The following is a 16,833-nucleotide window of genomic DNA, read 5'->3' as shown; positions in this document are numbered from 1 at the left end:
GACAAACCGAGTGCACATCGTTAATGAAAAGACACCAATAGTAAGAACTTACTTACAGTTACAAATCTATTATTCTATTGTTTTCTCAGCTGTAGTAGCCTGTCACTCAAAAAGTAACGAATGATTGCGGCACTTGGCGAATAACGCTGACTAGTAATATGGTGACTATGAATACGGAAGCAACACAGGGTGGGACGTAGACTTCGGACTTTGCTGTGACGTCAAGTAATCGGTCAAATCAGATCATCCGTCTATGGAATGATCACATACGGTGGTTTTTAAAGAGGACGAATACACCTCGGCACAACGCCAATGTCTTCAACGCAACTGACAAACCTATATGCAGCCATGTCACACTTTGAGACATACAGCAGTATATGGCAACAGTTTATCTCACTTACACTTACTTTCTTAAATAGATTTGGAAGCCTGCGGCTAGATTAAACTTTAGGGTAATTTTGAAATACTATTTCCCTGCAGTATTTATTCTAGACAAAAATAGTCATAACTAGCTCAGCATTCCTTCTTTGTCAAGATGTTTACCCTTGTTAATATCGTTGGCATGTTCACTGGGATTTGAATTACGGTGCGAACACAATTATTAAAATAAATATTTATATATTCATATTACTTCTAGTTTTGGAACATATATCTTGTTGATGAACCACGATTTGTTTCTTCGAAAATGCCTAGTCGTATTATAATTTGTACATATTACTGTGATTTAATTTACGTGCAATTATAATTACAAGGTTTATAAGATATCATCAAAACCAAGGTGTAAACTAGTCACCGAGATTCAGCAGTATCGAAACCTAGCAGACGACATAAAACATGCATACTTGATTGGGCGCCAGGTTTCAAGTACTCGAGCCACAGTATACATGCAGTGAATGACTGACTTCAGAAACATGTATCGTGATTATCGAAAAGTACATTAAATGTATGGATTTTTAAAATGCACCCCATTATATGAACTTGTTTGAGCTTTATGAGAGAGACACAGAGAGAGAGATAGAGAGAGAGGGGGAGATACAAAAACAGACAGACAGACAGACAGACAGACAGACAGACGTATGAGAAAGAGACACTGAAAGAGCTAGAGAGAGAGACAGAGACATGGACATATATACAGACAGAGAGAGACAAACACGAGAAAAAAAGATCGAAACGGGGCGTGATGCACACTGACCGGAAACAATATTTTTATTGGCCTTAAAAACTCCTACCATGAGATCTATGCTATAATGTTCTATAGTATAAAAGCTTCCCATTATTACATGTTGTGGTTTGCCATAAGATCGCATCTATAGGCAATAATGTTGGAGAATTCACTTACATAACTTTATACTATCTCTTCACTATTTCAAAATTGAAAATAATGCTTTTACTTTGTTCGATACTCCCGTGTCCGAGTAGCCTAGAAGGTTAAGTTGCCGGTGAAAACTATGTCAATGCCAGTGAATTCTACAAAATTAATATCGGCATTCAGCAGGTGACATTCTAAAACTACTGGTATATAAATTGTAAAATTTCAAATTTACCGACATTTTACGGTCAATGTTGACGGCGCATTTACAAGTAATTAAGTCACAGTGTAGACAAAATATCCTAACTGACATACTCTGACTCCAATGTATCAAAACATATGAAGACTGAGAAAAGACTGTTACGATGTTTACCATGAAGTATGTAAACTTTCTGATACATTTATATAGCAATGTTATGTGGAAATGGGTGGACTTATCCCGGGTATGTAGGAGATCAGGGAAGCCTGGTGAAGTAGGGGACAACAAGCTTTCTATAATTATAGGTCTTCATTTTTTTGCATTTGAACAACATTTTTGACAACTAACTTTCACTGTGACTTGAAAAATCACAGATACAGAGCTAAATTTCTTGCATAAATCATGAAATTGCATGACTACCCCCACGGAAGGCATTAAGTTTAACTCTGGATATATATTTATTTGTAGAAATTTACTGTTATTGCATTGAATGACGATGACGTAATTGATGGCGTCTCCCTTTCACACCAACTGCAGTCGCCCAAATGCACAAAAATGAAGACCTATAATTATAGTTTATCTAGCGATATCATCAAAATTTCATTAACGCCGCTACAATTAATATTAAGCATGAAAAGAGAACACTTTAAGTTTTAAAAAAAAAGATTCAATGTTTCGGATATACATGTACTAAACGGGATACGTTTTATTCACTTTGCAACACTATATATCTAGGTCTGGTAATTATATTAATGTTTGGTTTAGTCAAAAACTCGTGATCTGACGGTACAATGACATCACCATTTTTCTATGCAATTCTTAGTATTCATGTTTTGAAGTAGAATGAAAAAATATGAGACTAGTATGAGTGCAGAACTGTTCAGAACCAAGGTAATAAACGCGATAATGAGGGGACGTTGTGATAATGAGAACTGTCTACATTTCTACTGATGCCCTTTAGCTGTCAAAATGTTGACTCACTGAATGACAATTGTAGGATTAGCAGTCTTCTGTGCAGTATACATAGCAATGTTTGGCATTCGACCAACATTGTCTAAATTCCAAGTAATCCACATCATGAAGAAAAGACCCAGTTCGAGTGACTTGATTCTTGCCAACACACACGCAAGGAAAGAATGGGTAAATATCAATGGTGCCGTTCAATAAGGGTTTATCTACTCTGTGCCTCGCTGCGCCTCAGTAAATATGTCTGTCTGTCTGTCTGTCTGTCTATGTCTGTCTGTCTGTCTGTCTGTCTGTTATTCGTACACCCATATGATTACTAAGCGTAAACAAACAAACACAACAATTCCAGTTTAAACATGAAAGATTCTATATATCGGATGTACAGAGAGGATTACATTTTATTCACTTTGCAACACTGCATATTTAGACTAGTCATGTATATATCTCTAGACCTGTCTATCGCATTGACGTTTGGTTTAGTTAACAACTCAGGAATTACGGTACTATGACATCGACCTTATTCTATGCAATTCTTAGTAGTCATGTTTTAGGTAGAACAAAAACAAATGTAAGACTAGTGTTGTTTACAGAACTTTTCAGAATCAACATAATAAAAGTGATAAGAATGGGACATTGTGATAAGGAGAACTGTCTACATTTGGCATTCGACCAACATTGTCCAAATTCCCAGTAATTGACATTATGAAGGAAAAAGAGAGAGATAAGGAGTGACTGAAGGATTTAGCATAACATTAGTGGTAGATATTCAGAAAAGTCGTCAACAGGGCGTTAGAGTGGCCTGCTTCTTGGCAACATTGAAAGAATAGGCAGATATGTCAGTGGTGGCGTCATATAATATAAGAGTTTATCCACTCTGTGCCTCGCCTCGCCTCAGTAAATACGTTGGTCTGTCTGTCTGTTTGTTTGTCTGTCTGTCTGTCTGTCTGTCTTTCTGTCTGTCTGTCCGTCCGTCTATATGTCTGTCTGTCTGTCTGTCGGTCTGGCTGGCTGTTGGTCTGGCTCTTACTTTTACACCCCTATAATTAATGAGCGTAAACAAACACAACAATTGCAGTTCCAAAATAAATTATTCAATATTTCAGATATACGTATACAGAGCGGGTTACATTCACTTATCACCACGGCATACTTTGGATCCCCTGTCTATCGCACTAACCTTTGATTTAGTTAAGAACTCGTGATCTCACGGTACGGTGACGTCAACCTCAGTCTATGCAATTCGTAGTAGTCAAGTCTTGAAGTAGAACAACAACAAATATGAATCTAGTATTGTTTGCAGAACTCCTCAGAGCTAACGTAATAAGTGATAACAATGGGACATTGTGAAAAGGAGAACTGTCGGCATTTTTACATAGCAATGTTTGGTATTCGACCAAAATGGCCTAAATTCCAAGTAATCGACATTATAAGGGAAAGAGAAAGATAAGGAGTGACTTTAGGATTTATGGTAACTTTAGTGGTAGATTATCAGAAAAGTCATCAACGGGTGTTAGAATGACCTGTTTCTTAGCAACACTCACAAAAGGAATTACAGGTAGATATATCAGTGATGGCGCTAAATAAGGGTGTATTAAATCTGTCCCTTGTTTTGCCTCAGTATATTTTCCTGTCTGTCTGTCTGTCTGTCTGTCTGTCTGTCTCTTACTTTTACATCCCTATGATTAATGAGCGCAAACAAACACAACTATTGCAGTCCTAAAATAAATGATTCTTTATTTCAGATGTACTGAGCGTGTTACTTGTTATTCACTTTGCAACACTGTATAATCTAGATCTGTCTAATATCATTGACGTTTGGTATAGTTAAGAACTCGTGATTCGACAGTACAATCGCATCAACCTCATTCTGTACAATTCATAGAAGCCATGTTTTTAAGCAGTACAAAAACACACATACAAATAGTATTGTTTGCAGAACTGTTCAGAACCAACCTAGTAAATGTGAAAACAATGGGACATTGTGATAAGGAGAACTGTCTACATTTCTCCATAGCAATGTTTGGCATTCGACCAACATTGCCCTATTTCCCAGTAATCGACATTATGAAGAAAAAAGAGAGATAAAGAGTGACTGAATGATTTAGGATAGCATTAGTCACTGTGGTAGATTATCAGAAAAGTCGTCAACAGGAGTTAGATTGACCTGCTTGTTGGCAATATGTACACATGCAAAGAATAGGACAGATATTTTAGTGGTGACATCATATAAGGGTTTATCCACTCTGTGCCTCGTCTCGCCTCTGTAAATACGTGTGTCTGTCTGTCTGTCTGTCTGTCTGTCTGTCTGTCTGTCTGTCTGTCTGTCTGTCTGTCTGGCTGGCTGGCGGTCTGTCTGTCTGTCTGTCTGGCTGGCTGTCTGTCTGTCTGGCTGGCTGGCTGGCGGTCTGTCTGGCTGGCTGGCTGTCTGTCTGTCTGGCTGGCTGGCTAGCGGTCTGTCTGGCTGGCTGGCTGGCTGTCTGTCTGTCTGGCTGGCTGGCTGGCTGTCTGTCTGGCTGGCTGGCTGGCGGTCTGTCTGGCTGGCTGTCTGTCTGTCTGGCTGGCTGTCTGTCTGTCTGGCTGGCTGGCTGGCTGGCGGTCGGTCAGGCTGTTACTCTTACATCCCTATAATTAATAAACGTAAGCAAAAACAACATCTGCAGTTCCAAAATAAATTATTCAATATTTCAGATATACAGAGCGGATTACTTTTATTCACTTTTCACCACGGCTTACTTAGATCCCCTGTCTATCGCACTAACCTTTGGTTTAGTTAAGAACTCGTGATCTGACCGTACGGCGACGTCAACTTCAGTCTATGCAATTCTTAGTAGTCATGTTTTCAAGTAGAATAACAACATATATATATAAATTAAGCTAGTATTGTTTGCAGAACTCCTCAGAGCTAACGTAATAAAAACGATAACAATGGGACATTGTGATAAGGAGAACTGTCGACACTGTTACATAGCAATGTTTGGCTTTCGACCAAAATGGCCTAAATTCCAAGTAATCGACATTATGAAGGGAAAGAGAAAGATAAGGAGTGACTGAAGGAATTAGGATAACATTAGTCATTGTGGTAGCTTATCAGAAAAGTCGTCAACAGGAGTTAGATTGACCTGCTTGTTTGCAATATGTACACATGTAAAGAATAGGACAGATATTTTAGTGGTGACATCATATAAGGGTTTATCCACTCGGTGCCTCGCCTCTGTAAATACGTCTGTCTATCTGTCTGTCTGTCTGTCTGTCTGTCTGTCTGTCTGTCTGTCTGGCTGGCTGGCTTGGCCTGCTGGCTGTCTGGCTTGCTGGCTGGCGGTCGGTCAGGCTGTTACTCTTACATCCCTATAATTAATAAACGTAAGCAAAAACAACACCTGCAGTTCCAAAATAAATTATTCAATATTTCAGATATACAGAGCGGATTACTTTTATTCACTTTTCACCACGGCATACTTGGATCCCCTGTCTATCGCACTAACCTTTGGTTTAGTTAAGTACTCGTGATCTGACTGTACGGTGACGTCAACTTCAGTCAATGCAATTCTTAGTAGTCATGTTTTCAAGTAGAATAACACATATAAATTAATCTAGTATTGTTTGCAGAACTACCCAGAGCTAACGTAATAAAAACGATAACAATGGGACATTGTGATAAGGGGAACTGTCGGCATTTTCACATAGCAATATTTGGCATTCGACCAAAATGGTCAAAATTCCAAGTAATCGACATTATGAAGAAAAGAGAGGGATAAGGAGTGACTTTAGGATTTATGGTAACTTTAGTGGTAGATTATCAGAAAAGTCATCAACGGGTGTTAGAATGACCTGTTTCTTAGCAACACTCACAAAAGGAATTACAGGTAGATATATCAGTGATGGCGCTAAATAAGGGTGTATTAAATCTGTCCCTTGTTTTGCCTCAGTATATTTTCCTGTCTGTCTGTCTGTCTGTCTGTCTGTCTGTCTGTCTGTCTGTCTGTCTCTTACTTTTACATCCCTATGATTAATGAACGCAAACAAACACAACTATTGCAGTCCTAAAATAAATGATTCTTTATTTCAGATGTACTGAGCGTGTTACTTGTTATTCACTTTGCAACACTGTATAATCTAGATCTGTCTAATATCATTGACGTTTGGTATAGTTAAGTTCTCGTGATTCGACAGTACAATCGCATCAACCTCATTCTGTACAATTCATAGTAGCCATGTTTTTAAGCAGTACAAAAACACACATACAAATAGTATTGTTTGCAGAACTTTTCAGAACCAACCTAGTAAAAGTGAAAACAATGGGACATGGTGATCAGGAGAACCGTCTACATTTCTCCATAGCAATGTTTGGCATTCGACCAACATTGCCCTATTTCCCAGTAATCGACATTATCAAGAAAAAAGAGAGATAAGGAGTGACTGGAGGATTTAGGATAGCATTAGTCACTATGGTAGATTATCATAAAAGTCGTCAACATCAGTTAGATTGACCTGCTTGTTGGCAATATGTACACATGCAAAGAATAGGTCAGGTATTTTAGTGGTGACGTCATAGAAGGGTTTATCCACTCTGTGCCTAACCTCGCCTCTGTAAAAACATGTGTGTGTCTGTCTGTCTGTCTGTCTGTCTGGCTGGCTGGCTGGCGGTCTGTCTGTCTGTCTGTCTGTCTGTCTGTCTGTCTCTTACTTTTACATCCCTATGATTAATGAGCGCAAACAAACACAACTATTGCAGTCCTAAAATAAATGATTCTTTATTTCAGATGTACTGAGCGTGTTACTTGTTATTCACTTTGCAACACTGTATAATCTAGATCTGTCTAATATCATTGACGTTTGGTATAGTTAAGAACTCGTGATTCGACAGTACAATCGCATCAACCTCATTCTGTACAATTCATAGAAGCCATGTTTTTAAGCAGTACAAAAACACACATACAAATAGTATTGTTTGCAGAACTGTTCAGAACCAACCTAGTAAAAGTGAAAACAATGGGACCTGGTGATCAGGAGAACCGTCTACATTTCTCCATAGCAATGTTTGGCATTCGACCAACATTGCCCTATTTCCCAGTAATCGACATTATCAAGAAAAAAGAGAGATAAGGAGTGACTGGAGGATTTAGGATAGCATTAGTCACTATGGTAGATTATCATAAAAGTCGTCAACATCAGTTAGATTGACCTGCTTGTTGGCAATATGTACACATGCAAAGAATAGGACAGATATTTTAGTGGTGACGTCATAGAAGGGTTTATCCACTCTGTGCCTAACCTCGCCTCTGTAAAAACATGTGTGTGTGTCTGTCTGTCTGTCTGTCTGTCTGTCTGTCTGTCTGTCTGTCTGTCAGTCCGTCCGTCTGTCGGTCTGGCTGTTGCTATGACACCCCTATAATTACTAAGCATAAATAAAACAACAATTGCATTTCGAAAATACAGATAGACATACACACAGATATACAGGGAAAGAGGGCACATAGTAAATAGAACCGGACCTTAATTAGCGCCATCACTAATGTATTTACATATTCTTTCCTTTTTGCATGTTATGAAGAAGCAGGTCACTCTAACTGCTGCTGACGAGTTCGTTAACTGCAATACACAACGAACACACGAAGACGAATCATTAAGCTTCTGGTGCAAAATGACATTGCAATGATTTAGTGAAACCTTACTACCCATGCCATTTCATATTTATACAAAATTAAATTAGATTATCTTCTTGGACAATATTCTTTGTTTTGGTTTGAGAGTAAGATAGTGGGTGAGGGAGGGGAGGTGGTAATGGTTGTGGAAATATAAAGTATAAATAACACTTCATCTGAATTAAAATTTCTTATTTCCATCGCATATTGGCACCCTTCGCTTCTAGCTACCCGTGCATCTCAGCATATGCAAAGTAGGGGAAATCCCCGGCTAGGTACGTTACAAACGCTGTATAATAACACGAACATGTCCCATATACCTCGACCTTTAATTGTGATAAGACATTTGCATAATTCCCTTTTGATAATTAGCCTAGATATTTAGAAAGTGAGCTTTATATTTCATAATTTTGGTCATTGGTTGATCATAACAAATACATGTGTCATATAAAGCTTGTTGATATAACTTATCATTTTTATTGGTTAGTTTACATAATTACTCACTTTACTGCAAGACAAATTATTCCATCATAACTGTAAAATAGATGAGAGGACGCATGTCTGGCAGTTTAGGGCAAGAGCCCATGTTCAATAACTGGTAAAAGAAGCTCTTGCTGGCCCAACCACTGCCAAACACAGTCCGAATCATTACATACTTTTAGCAGCTATTAAAGTGAATACATTGACTCATCTGAAATGTGACTAAATACCTAGTTTGAAATGGAATGCTTAGGTATCTGAGATAGGCGTCAGACTGCCAGTCACCCTGGAGTTTAATCAGTTCACCTTGAACTTTACTGGAGAAAGCAAAACTTGCCCCTCCCATACGTAAACTATGACCTGAATACATACCGTCAGGGTAACCGCATTTCTTAACCAACTGTTTCAGTCCTCTAACTAAGCCTGCATGTATCAACGGTACTAAGGTACTAAGGTACCACCTAATGACACTAAATTGGTGTAGTGTCAACAATCTTGAACTGAATGTAAACAAAACAAAAGAAGTAATCGTCGATTTTAGGAAGGGCAATATGGCTCATTCACCGATTAGCATCAATGATAGAACAGTTGAAATTGTTTCTGTATTTAAGTTTCTAGGTATTCAACTTTCAAATTGTTTGTCCTGGCAAACTAATACCGATTACCTGGTAAAGAAAGCACAACAGCGTCTATATTTTCTGAGGCGTTTGAAGAAAATTGGTATGAGTAATTCCATTCTAGTCAACTTTTATCGTAGTGTTATAGAGAGTATTTTACCATATGCTATCACAGTCTGGTTCAATAATATAACCAAGGATGAATTGAATTCACTTGAGCGGGTTGTGCGTACAGCACAAAGAATCATCGGCACAGAATTGCCATCATTACATTCAATCTATCAGACACGCACCATGCACAAAGCAAAAGCCATCATCCAGGATTTTAGCCACCCAGCATATGATTTATTTAAACTTTTACCCTCTGGTAAGCGGTATAGGGCCATCAGAACAAGAACAGAACGTTTTAGGAAGAGTTTTTATCCGTCTGCTATCCGTATTTTAAACCGTACATAGTCATCTACTGCCTGTTTTATAACAACTTGTCTTAATATTGTTTTTTAGTACCGTGTGTGTTTTTTATTGTCTGTTGTGTCTTTCTTATTTTATTGTCAGTTTTATTCCCGATTTGTTTCTTTTATGAGCTCGTGTGAAAAATCAATTTCCAATGCTATTTTTGGCACATGGCAAATAAAGTTATTATTACCCTCAGGAAATACAAAGGCTGGGCTCGATGGAGCAGCCGGAATAAGATCGCACATATGATTAAATGCATGCTTTGGACATAACACAGAACCTGGAATAGATGCAATGGGAATTGTTAAGCAACGTTACCGAAATTGAATGGTTTTAGACTAGGTCACTCCAACCACAAGGCCAAAGTCACTAACAACTATCTTTCCTCTGCAGAGGTGTTTACTGGGATCAAAGTCTTGGATAGATTTCGGCACCAAGTTAGATTTGCAGAAAAAGGAAAAAAATCCTAGTAGGATGGCTGCCCAAAGAGTGACATCTCCAGGACATGACATATCAAGCAACCTGTAAAATTGAAGTAACATGCTCGGTGTTATTGGTAACTTTTGCCTTGTTGGTTGAAAAGAGTGTCTGGAAAGACCCTTTAACATGAGTTTAACAAAATAATGGTCACATGCTACTGGTTGCAATCCTTGAACGCGATGCAAACTTCTAATGGCATGTAAATAATTATACAATGTACCAAGTGATGTGACAGACCTTGTTAAAAACTGTAGAAATCTACACACTGTGTGAACTGATGCTGGGACTGGTACAAGTCCAAAATATTGACAGAACAAGAAATAACCCTTGAGTTGAGATGATAAGTTGCGGCGGGTGCCCTCAGCCAAAGCAGACCTGATTGAGTTATCAACCTCATCATCTAGGACTTGATTGAATGTTTGTGGTTGACCTGCAATAGAATAATTACCATTCATTTAAAAACTTGACATGTGCATCTGTGACATGTCTTTCAGCCATATTATCAGCATTAACCTTTGATTTGAATTCTCGCTCATAGTTTGGGTGCAGGTGCCATCTACTTAGAACATCGGCTAAACGATTTTCAGTGCCAGCTATATGTACTGCACGCAATTCGAACTCATACGTAGCAGCAACCAACCACAATTCTCTAAGGCAAGCAAGCATGAACTTGTCCCTAGCTCTACCAGTGTTTATTACCCATACTGTGGCTTGATTATCACACAAGACTTGAATTCTCATTCCACTCCACTGACTACCCCATAGTTTAACTGCTATAGTTATTGCTAGCAATTCAAGTGCATTTAGGTGAAGGTCGTTGACCTGTATATACTGTGGGAACTCACAATGGAAATACTGATTATCACATAAACCTCCCCCACCGGTAGGGCAGGCATCACATATCTCATCAGGATGACTCCACATACTGTTGTTGATCATATACACCCCATTATATACATCAAGAAACTGAATCCACCACTTAAGATCAGCTCTGAAACCAGTGTTTAGGTAAATGTGATAGTGACTATATTTGGCGGAACGCAAAAGCTCCAACATTCTGGCCAAAAATAACCTACCAGGCTTTACACATTTGGCTATGAATGAAAGTTTGCCAATAAGAGACTGTAGTTCGCGCTTAGTTGCTCTAGTTTTAGCCACCCACTGGTGCAGCTCTTCCTTAATTTCAACAAGTCTATTTGGGGTTATTTCCATCGTCATGGCAACAGTGTTAAGTTGAATACCCAGAAATGTCATAATGTTTATGGGGGAAACGCCTTTTGTACGGACTCCTGTAATCCAAGGCTGGCCAGTACCTTACCAAGTGTTGCGAATGCTGACTAAGCTTCACTTTGAGATTCTACCCCACCAAAATCATCTAGATAATTAACACACTGATAACCCTGTTTAGCATATATATAACTGACGGCATTAGTAGTACGTTGACAGGCCAATGCTGCCGTGCGTAATCCAAATGGTAATGCCATGTCGAAAAACAGCAGATTGCGCCATGTATATGCAAGCAAATTGTAATCCGCTGGGTCTACAGGTATTTGTCTGTAAGCTCTGCTTAAATCACGCTTAAATAATAGGCAGTCCCTCCCCCTTCTTACTAATCATGCTGGTGAAGTCATCAATGGATGGATATTCAAGTTGAAAGGACTCCCCTAAATATTCCCCCTTTGGAATACCGTCATTTACTGACTGGTGAGGTGGAAAGCTAAGATCGAATACAAAACGCCTGTCCGCGCTATATTTCTTTTCAACTGTTTGCATGGGAGATGTTACCAATGTAGAGGCTAAGGGGTTACTTGTAAAAGGCCCTGCAGTTGCCCCTGCATTTACCTCTCTGGTGATCCATCTATCCACATGATCAGAGTAATTTACTGCGGATGCATGGTTTTTAGTTGTGGAAGTGGGGAGCTCAGTGGCTGCATAGTACACTGGCCAACCATACTCTAAAAATTTACAAACAATTTTATCACTATAATCTTGTAACTCTGCCCTCCATATAGGTATGACTAAGTTTGATGATATTGGTATTCTGCACCCACTAAAATTAGGTAACCCTGACTGGGCTACACAGTTATGGATGGAAATGACTTCATGTAAATTAAGAGGTGACCTTGGTGGCCACCTGATGCCTGTACTGTTTGCTGGTTGGACATGATTAAGTTGAAAAGTATCCTTACTACTGGGCATGTCACTGGATGACTGACTATCAATATCATTGTGTGGTTTAGTATTCTTGGTGTGAACATTACATAATGACTCAATCAACACATCACTGTTTGTTGCAGTATCGCTTAAAACTGTACCATCGCATGACCCATTCTGATTGTTGTCCCTTGGATTTGTATTCTGCATACTAATTTTATGACCAAGTGACGGGCTATGCATCGCACTACTGACATTATGCGTATTCCTGGTAGAGAGTATGTTACTGTATAACTGACTATCTATGGGGCACTAATCTCATCCAGCTGGCTGTCAGCGAAAGAAGAGACCCTCTTACTGGTTAAATCCTCGGGGATATCAGTGTCTACTAAATTTGATGTATTAATATTGCCCTCCAGCAGCTCAACTATAGTACAGGATGAATCAGTTTCACAGCAACTAACTATACCCTTATCTAAACACATAGGGGTTATAGCCCCGTTAGCATAGTGATTGTTACTAGCACCACGTGTCTGTGTGCCCAACCCTTCATGTGTATCAGGGTGACTAGAGGCAGAGACTTTACCTAATTGGCCTCCTACCTTAGGAGTACTCAACAAGCAGTTAATATTACTCTTATTAACAACTATGTCATCATTATTAGCATCCCCCAGGGATACCTCATGGTTATCAACGACAGTGGTTTCGCTACCACTACTTGGATTGACAGCTACCCAATCATCACTGTCAACATATTCATTATTATGTGTATCATTCCCCTTTGTTAGGGACTTGATGTCACTACTTTGAACTGTAAACACGTTACAATTACAGAGATTAACTTCGCATCTACTCTTGCGATTCTTGTCAACATTATTTTCATTATTAACAGCTGAATTGACACATGTGTAATAGTCAGAGCTAATAATCTCTGGCACAGCTATTTCCATATCCTCATCCTGAATAGTATGTATAGCTGTACCATCTAATGGTATTACATCCTGTACTGTTTGTACAGCAATATAACAACAGTTATGTAAATGATTTGTTAAATGTTTATCTACCTCTGCAGTGGGTAAAAGATTACAATTAACCCCAACATCAACCTTATCACACCACTGTGCATACGCAACGAAATTATCATTTCTAACAAATGAATTGTTAATGTAATTGTTATTACTATCTACTGGGTTGACCACAGAGTTATTGTTTGACATATCTACCTCTGGCCTATCCATGCTTGACTGCTGACTGTCTTTTTCTCTATACGCCTTGTCTTTCCATGGGCAGGAACATTTGATACAGGCCTCACAATAATGCTTGAACATGCACTCATCATCTTTGTCGCATTTGTTGTTTTGGTATTTATAACAGACATTCAGTTGGTCCTTCTTCTTTAGTCTGGTGGGTATTGGCTTGCTATCTCTCCTTATCTCATTTATGCGTGGCAATAAGTACTACTCTCTGAGATCTGTATTGTCATCAGTCCATGTTTTCATCCCAGACTCCATGTCTGACAGCAAAGCACCTTCAAATTTTAAAATGGCATCCCATGGGAACAAGTTGGCATCTTTCATGAGTGACTGCAAATGTTGTAGTCTTTGCAGCTTTTCCTCCTCTGTTACCATGGGTAGTTGTAAAATGGCCAAATTACCCTCTATGAATTCAGGCATGGATAAATCATCATATTTTGGAGTAGTGCCAGTAAATGTTCTTGCCCTTACGAACATGTGTGGCCATAAAACCTGTCGCTGTACATGATCAGGTCTGGTGTTGAAACGCATTGATGTCAATGTGATATTACCTGTTTTTGTAGACGTTCAGTAGGGATACCACATGGTAAATATGGGTTTGCTGGATTTGGTGTTGTGGCAAGAGTACGACTCGGTTCTTCTGGTTGTGACCATGGTAACCCAGATGCTAACGACCATTTTAAATGACTTTCGTCTTATGCCATCCTTCGGACAGTGCGCCCTTTTCGCGCCCACCGGAAGTGATTGTAGCACTTTTCTGTACTTTGTCATTCTCCATCCTTAACTCGGACAGTTGCTGCTGTAAAGTCTCTACTTCTTTCTGATCTTTGAGTCGCCTTATCTCTGCCTGCAATAGATCCTTTTCCTGTTCAAGCGAGACTGCATCTGGATCTTTATAAAAATCATGTCCTAGTACCGTTTTACTCGCAGTTGCCTTGGGTCGGGAAACCGCCATTTTGACTTTTTTTCTGTGGCACGATTCTCACTCTCCCTTTGCCCGAACTGCTGGATTTAAAGCTCTTACTACGGGTATTTGGACGATGTACCTTTGGTGTGGGCTCAAGACCAAGATCCAAAAGTTGTTGCTCTGCATCCGACATGGTGAAAGTGAAAAGTCTAAAGGTTGCTAGACAGAGATAAGGCGAGCGTATCAACGTCTACGTCTATAAATACAAAAATCTGTAGTAGAATGGTGATCAGACAGGCAAGTTTCCCCGTAGAGGGCGCACTCACTCCCGGCACTGACAAGTCTTAATTATGTAACATTTCTCATATTATGATTTCCAAATGTTACCTATATCATCATATGGTTGCAATTTTTAATTTCATACAGTTACGTATAATTAAGTGGTATATTTAGGTGTACATTATGTATAACAGTTATAACTCATAATTTGTTTTCTGTGTAGGATGTCTTTGCCCTTGTCCATTGTTTACATCCGATATGTACTAATTTTCATACATATTTAATAAACATTGATATCACAAACCATTGAACAAGTGGATAAACTTCTTCAAAATATTTCTCACGATTGGACAGCTTCATCAGTGATCAGAATTGAATTAATTTGGTGATAACTATAAAAAAAAGTGCTGGATTTGTGCATCTCTCTGTTTGTTCCTTTATACTAGTATTTATGTAAATATTTCTATTAATTGTCAATTTACATTTGTATCTTGTCCTCTTACAATGCAATACATTGAAATCATCCCTAGGTCAGAGGCGACGTTATAGTGCGTCGAAACGTACATAGATAACAGCGACGGGGATTTCCCCTGATTTGCATATGACAAGATGACAATTCGCTAGATCTAAAGGGCGCCACCACTCATCATGTCACCGAAGATGATACAATGGCATTGAGGGATATTTTTGTATATGCAAATTAGGGGTCCAGGGACAATCTGGTATTTGAATCAAATTTCGCCCTCTCTCGATCCAAGTGGTGTGTAGAAAGATGAGACTTAATTATTTCCAGTTCAACAACAACTACTACCTCCAGATACATGGCACTGCCATGGGAAGCAAACTTCACATGCAAACATTGCTATGGGGATTCTAGAGAAAACTACCCGTTTCAACAACACAATTAGAAAAGATTCATTGATGATATTATGTATATTTGGTCTCACACTATCCAACAACAAGAGTTTCATGATTATTGCAATTCAATCGCTCCGACTCTGAACTATACAATTGGACACAGCCACAATGAACTATCGTTCCTCGACACCAAAATGGTAATCCAAAACAAAAAAATCGAAACTACAATATACAGCAAACCTACAGAACATCAGAACAGAAAAAGACACTATGGTAGCAAAATATTTTGACAGTACCGATCATACCACTCACAATTTCAGATTTACTGGGGTTAGCAAGGTGTTCTCACGAAAGGACTCTGTCAGAAAACAACTTGAACTTATAGTCATCTAAAATCTTGGCACTGTTCTTCCGACAGGTATCAACATGAAGGATTGGTAACTTATCGCGTGCCATTTTAGACCATTTTTTATACCATTAAGGGGTCTAAATCATTGTACTAGAGGGCATCTTTATCACTACGAGCTTTAACCTAGCTAGCAACCCACGCTTGTACATTGGCCTGCAAGTTTTACTTTTTTCCTTTTCACTTTATTTTACCCTTTCGTTTATCGCAATGTCCGTGCTTTGCTTATTTTCTGTGTCGAATAGAATCTGGCTTTTACCCCTATAGTATTTAGCTTTCCTAGTCCTAGTTTACTATGTGCTTTGTTTAGCCTTTACTCACCTCACATGCCGTTACAGTTCCTTTTCAAGGTGGAGAGGCATGTTGTAAAAGAACGACAGATGGCAGAAAAAAAGTGAGACACGCTTTTCTTATGTGTGAAGTGAACATTCTAAAACACAAAAGAAATGGAAAATCGGGCGACAGGTGGGTTTTTCCGAGGCATTTATATTGGCGCCTTGAGATAATCAAGACACCTCTATTCATACCCTAAACAAACTCTCACTTTCAGCCAAAGGCAATAGAAAATACAATAGCATTTAAGAGGAGAGAAAAACATTTCAGAAAATATATGGTTGATGGTGTAAACGTTATTCATTGTTGGGAAACAATAACTTGAAAATATGTCACCCTTAAAATCTTCCGTTTGTGCATCTCCACCTTAAACTGTATGTCATAATTGTTCATAATTTTCTGTTCATTTTTAAATTCCTGAATAAGGCTTTCTGTGTAAAGCCGAAACGTTAATTGAATTCAACATACTTCTTAATCCTACAATAAAACTGTGT

General features: G+C 38.8%; 1 protein-coding gene across 1 annotated transcript; it reads right to left on the bottom strand.

Moving 5' to 3' along the window:
- Positions 1-10,007: 10,007 nt before the first annotated feature.
- LOC144439750 (uncharacterized) lies at positions 10,008-11,403 on the bottom strand. The gene is made up of 2 exons (XM_078128984.1): positions 10,598-11,403; positions 10,008-10,191 (listed from the first exon to the last, which is right to left on the bottom strand). The coding sequence occupies exons 1-2, from the start codon at positions 11,401-11,403 to the stop codon at positions 10,008-10,010; spliced, it is 990 nt and encodes a 329-aa protein (XP_077985110.1).
- Between the last annotated feature and the right edge of the window lie 5,430 nt (positions 11,404-16,833).

The sequence above is a fragment of the Glandiceps talaboti genome, chromosome 9 (assembly GCF_964340395.1).
Source record: "Glandiceps talaboti chromosome 9, keGlaTala1.1, whole genome shotgun sequence".
Classification (NCBI taxonomy): domain Eukaryota; kingdom Metazoa; phylum Hemichordata; class Enteropneusta; family Spengelidae; genus Glandiceps; species Glandiceps talaboti.
The sequence above is the reverse complement of the archived record's forward strand: the minus strand, read 5'-3'. Positions and strand labels throughout refer to the sequence as shown.

Bases quoted from the DNA above. Each gene is read 5' to 3' on its own strand.
- LOC144439750 (XM_078128984.1), bottom strand. From the start codon at position 11,403: ATGACATTTCTGGGTATTCAACTTAACACTGTTGCCATGACGATGGAA. The intron at 10,192-10,597 runs GTAATTATTCTA...TCAATTTTACAG, and splicing joins GTCAAGTTTTTAAATGAATG to GTTGCTTGATATGTCATGTC.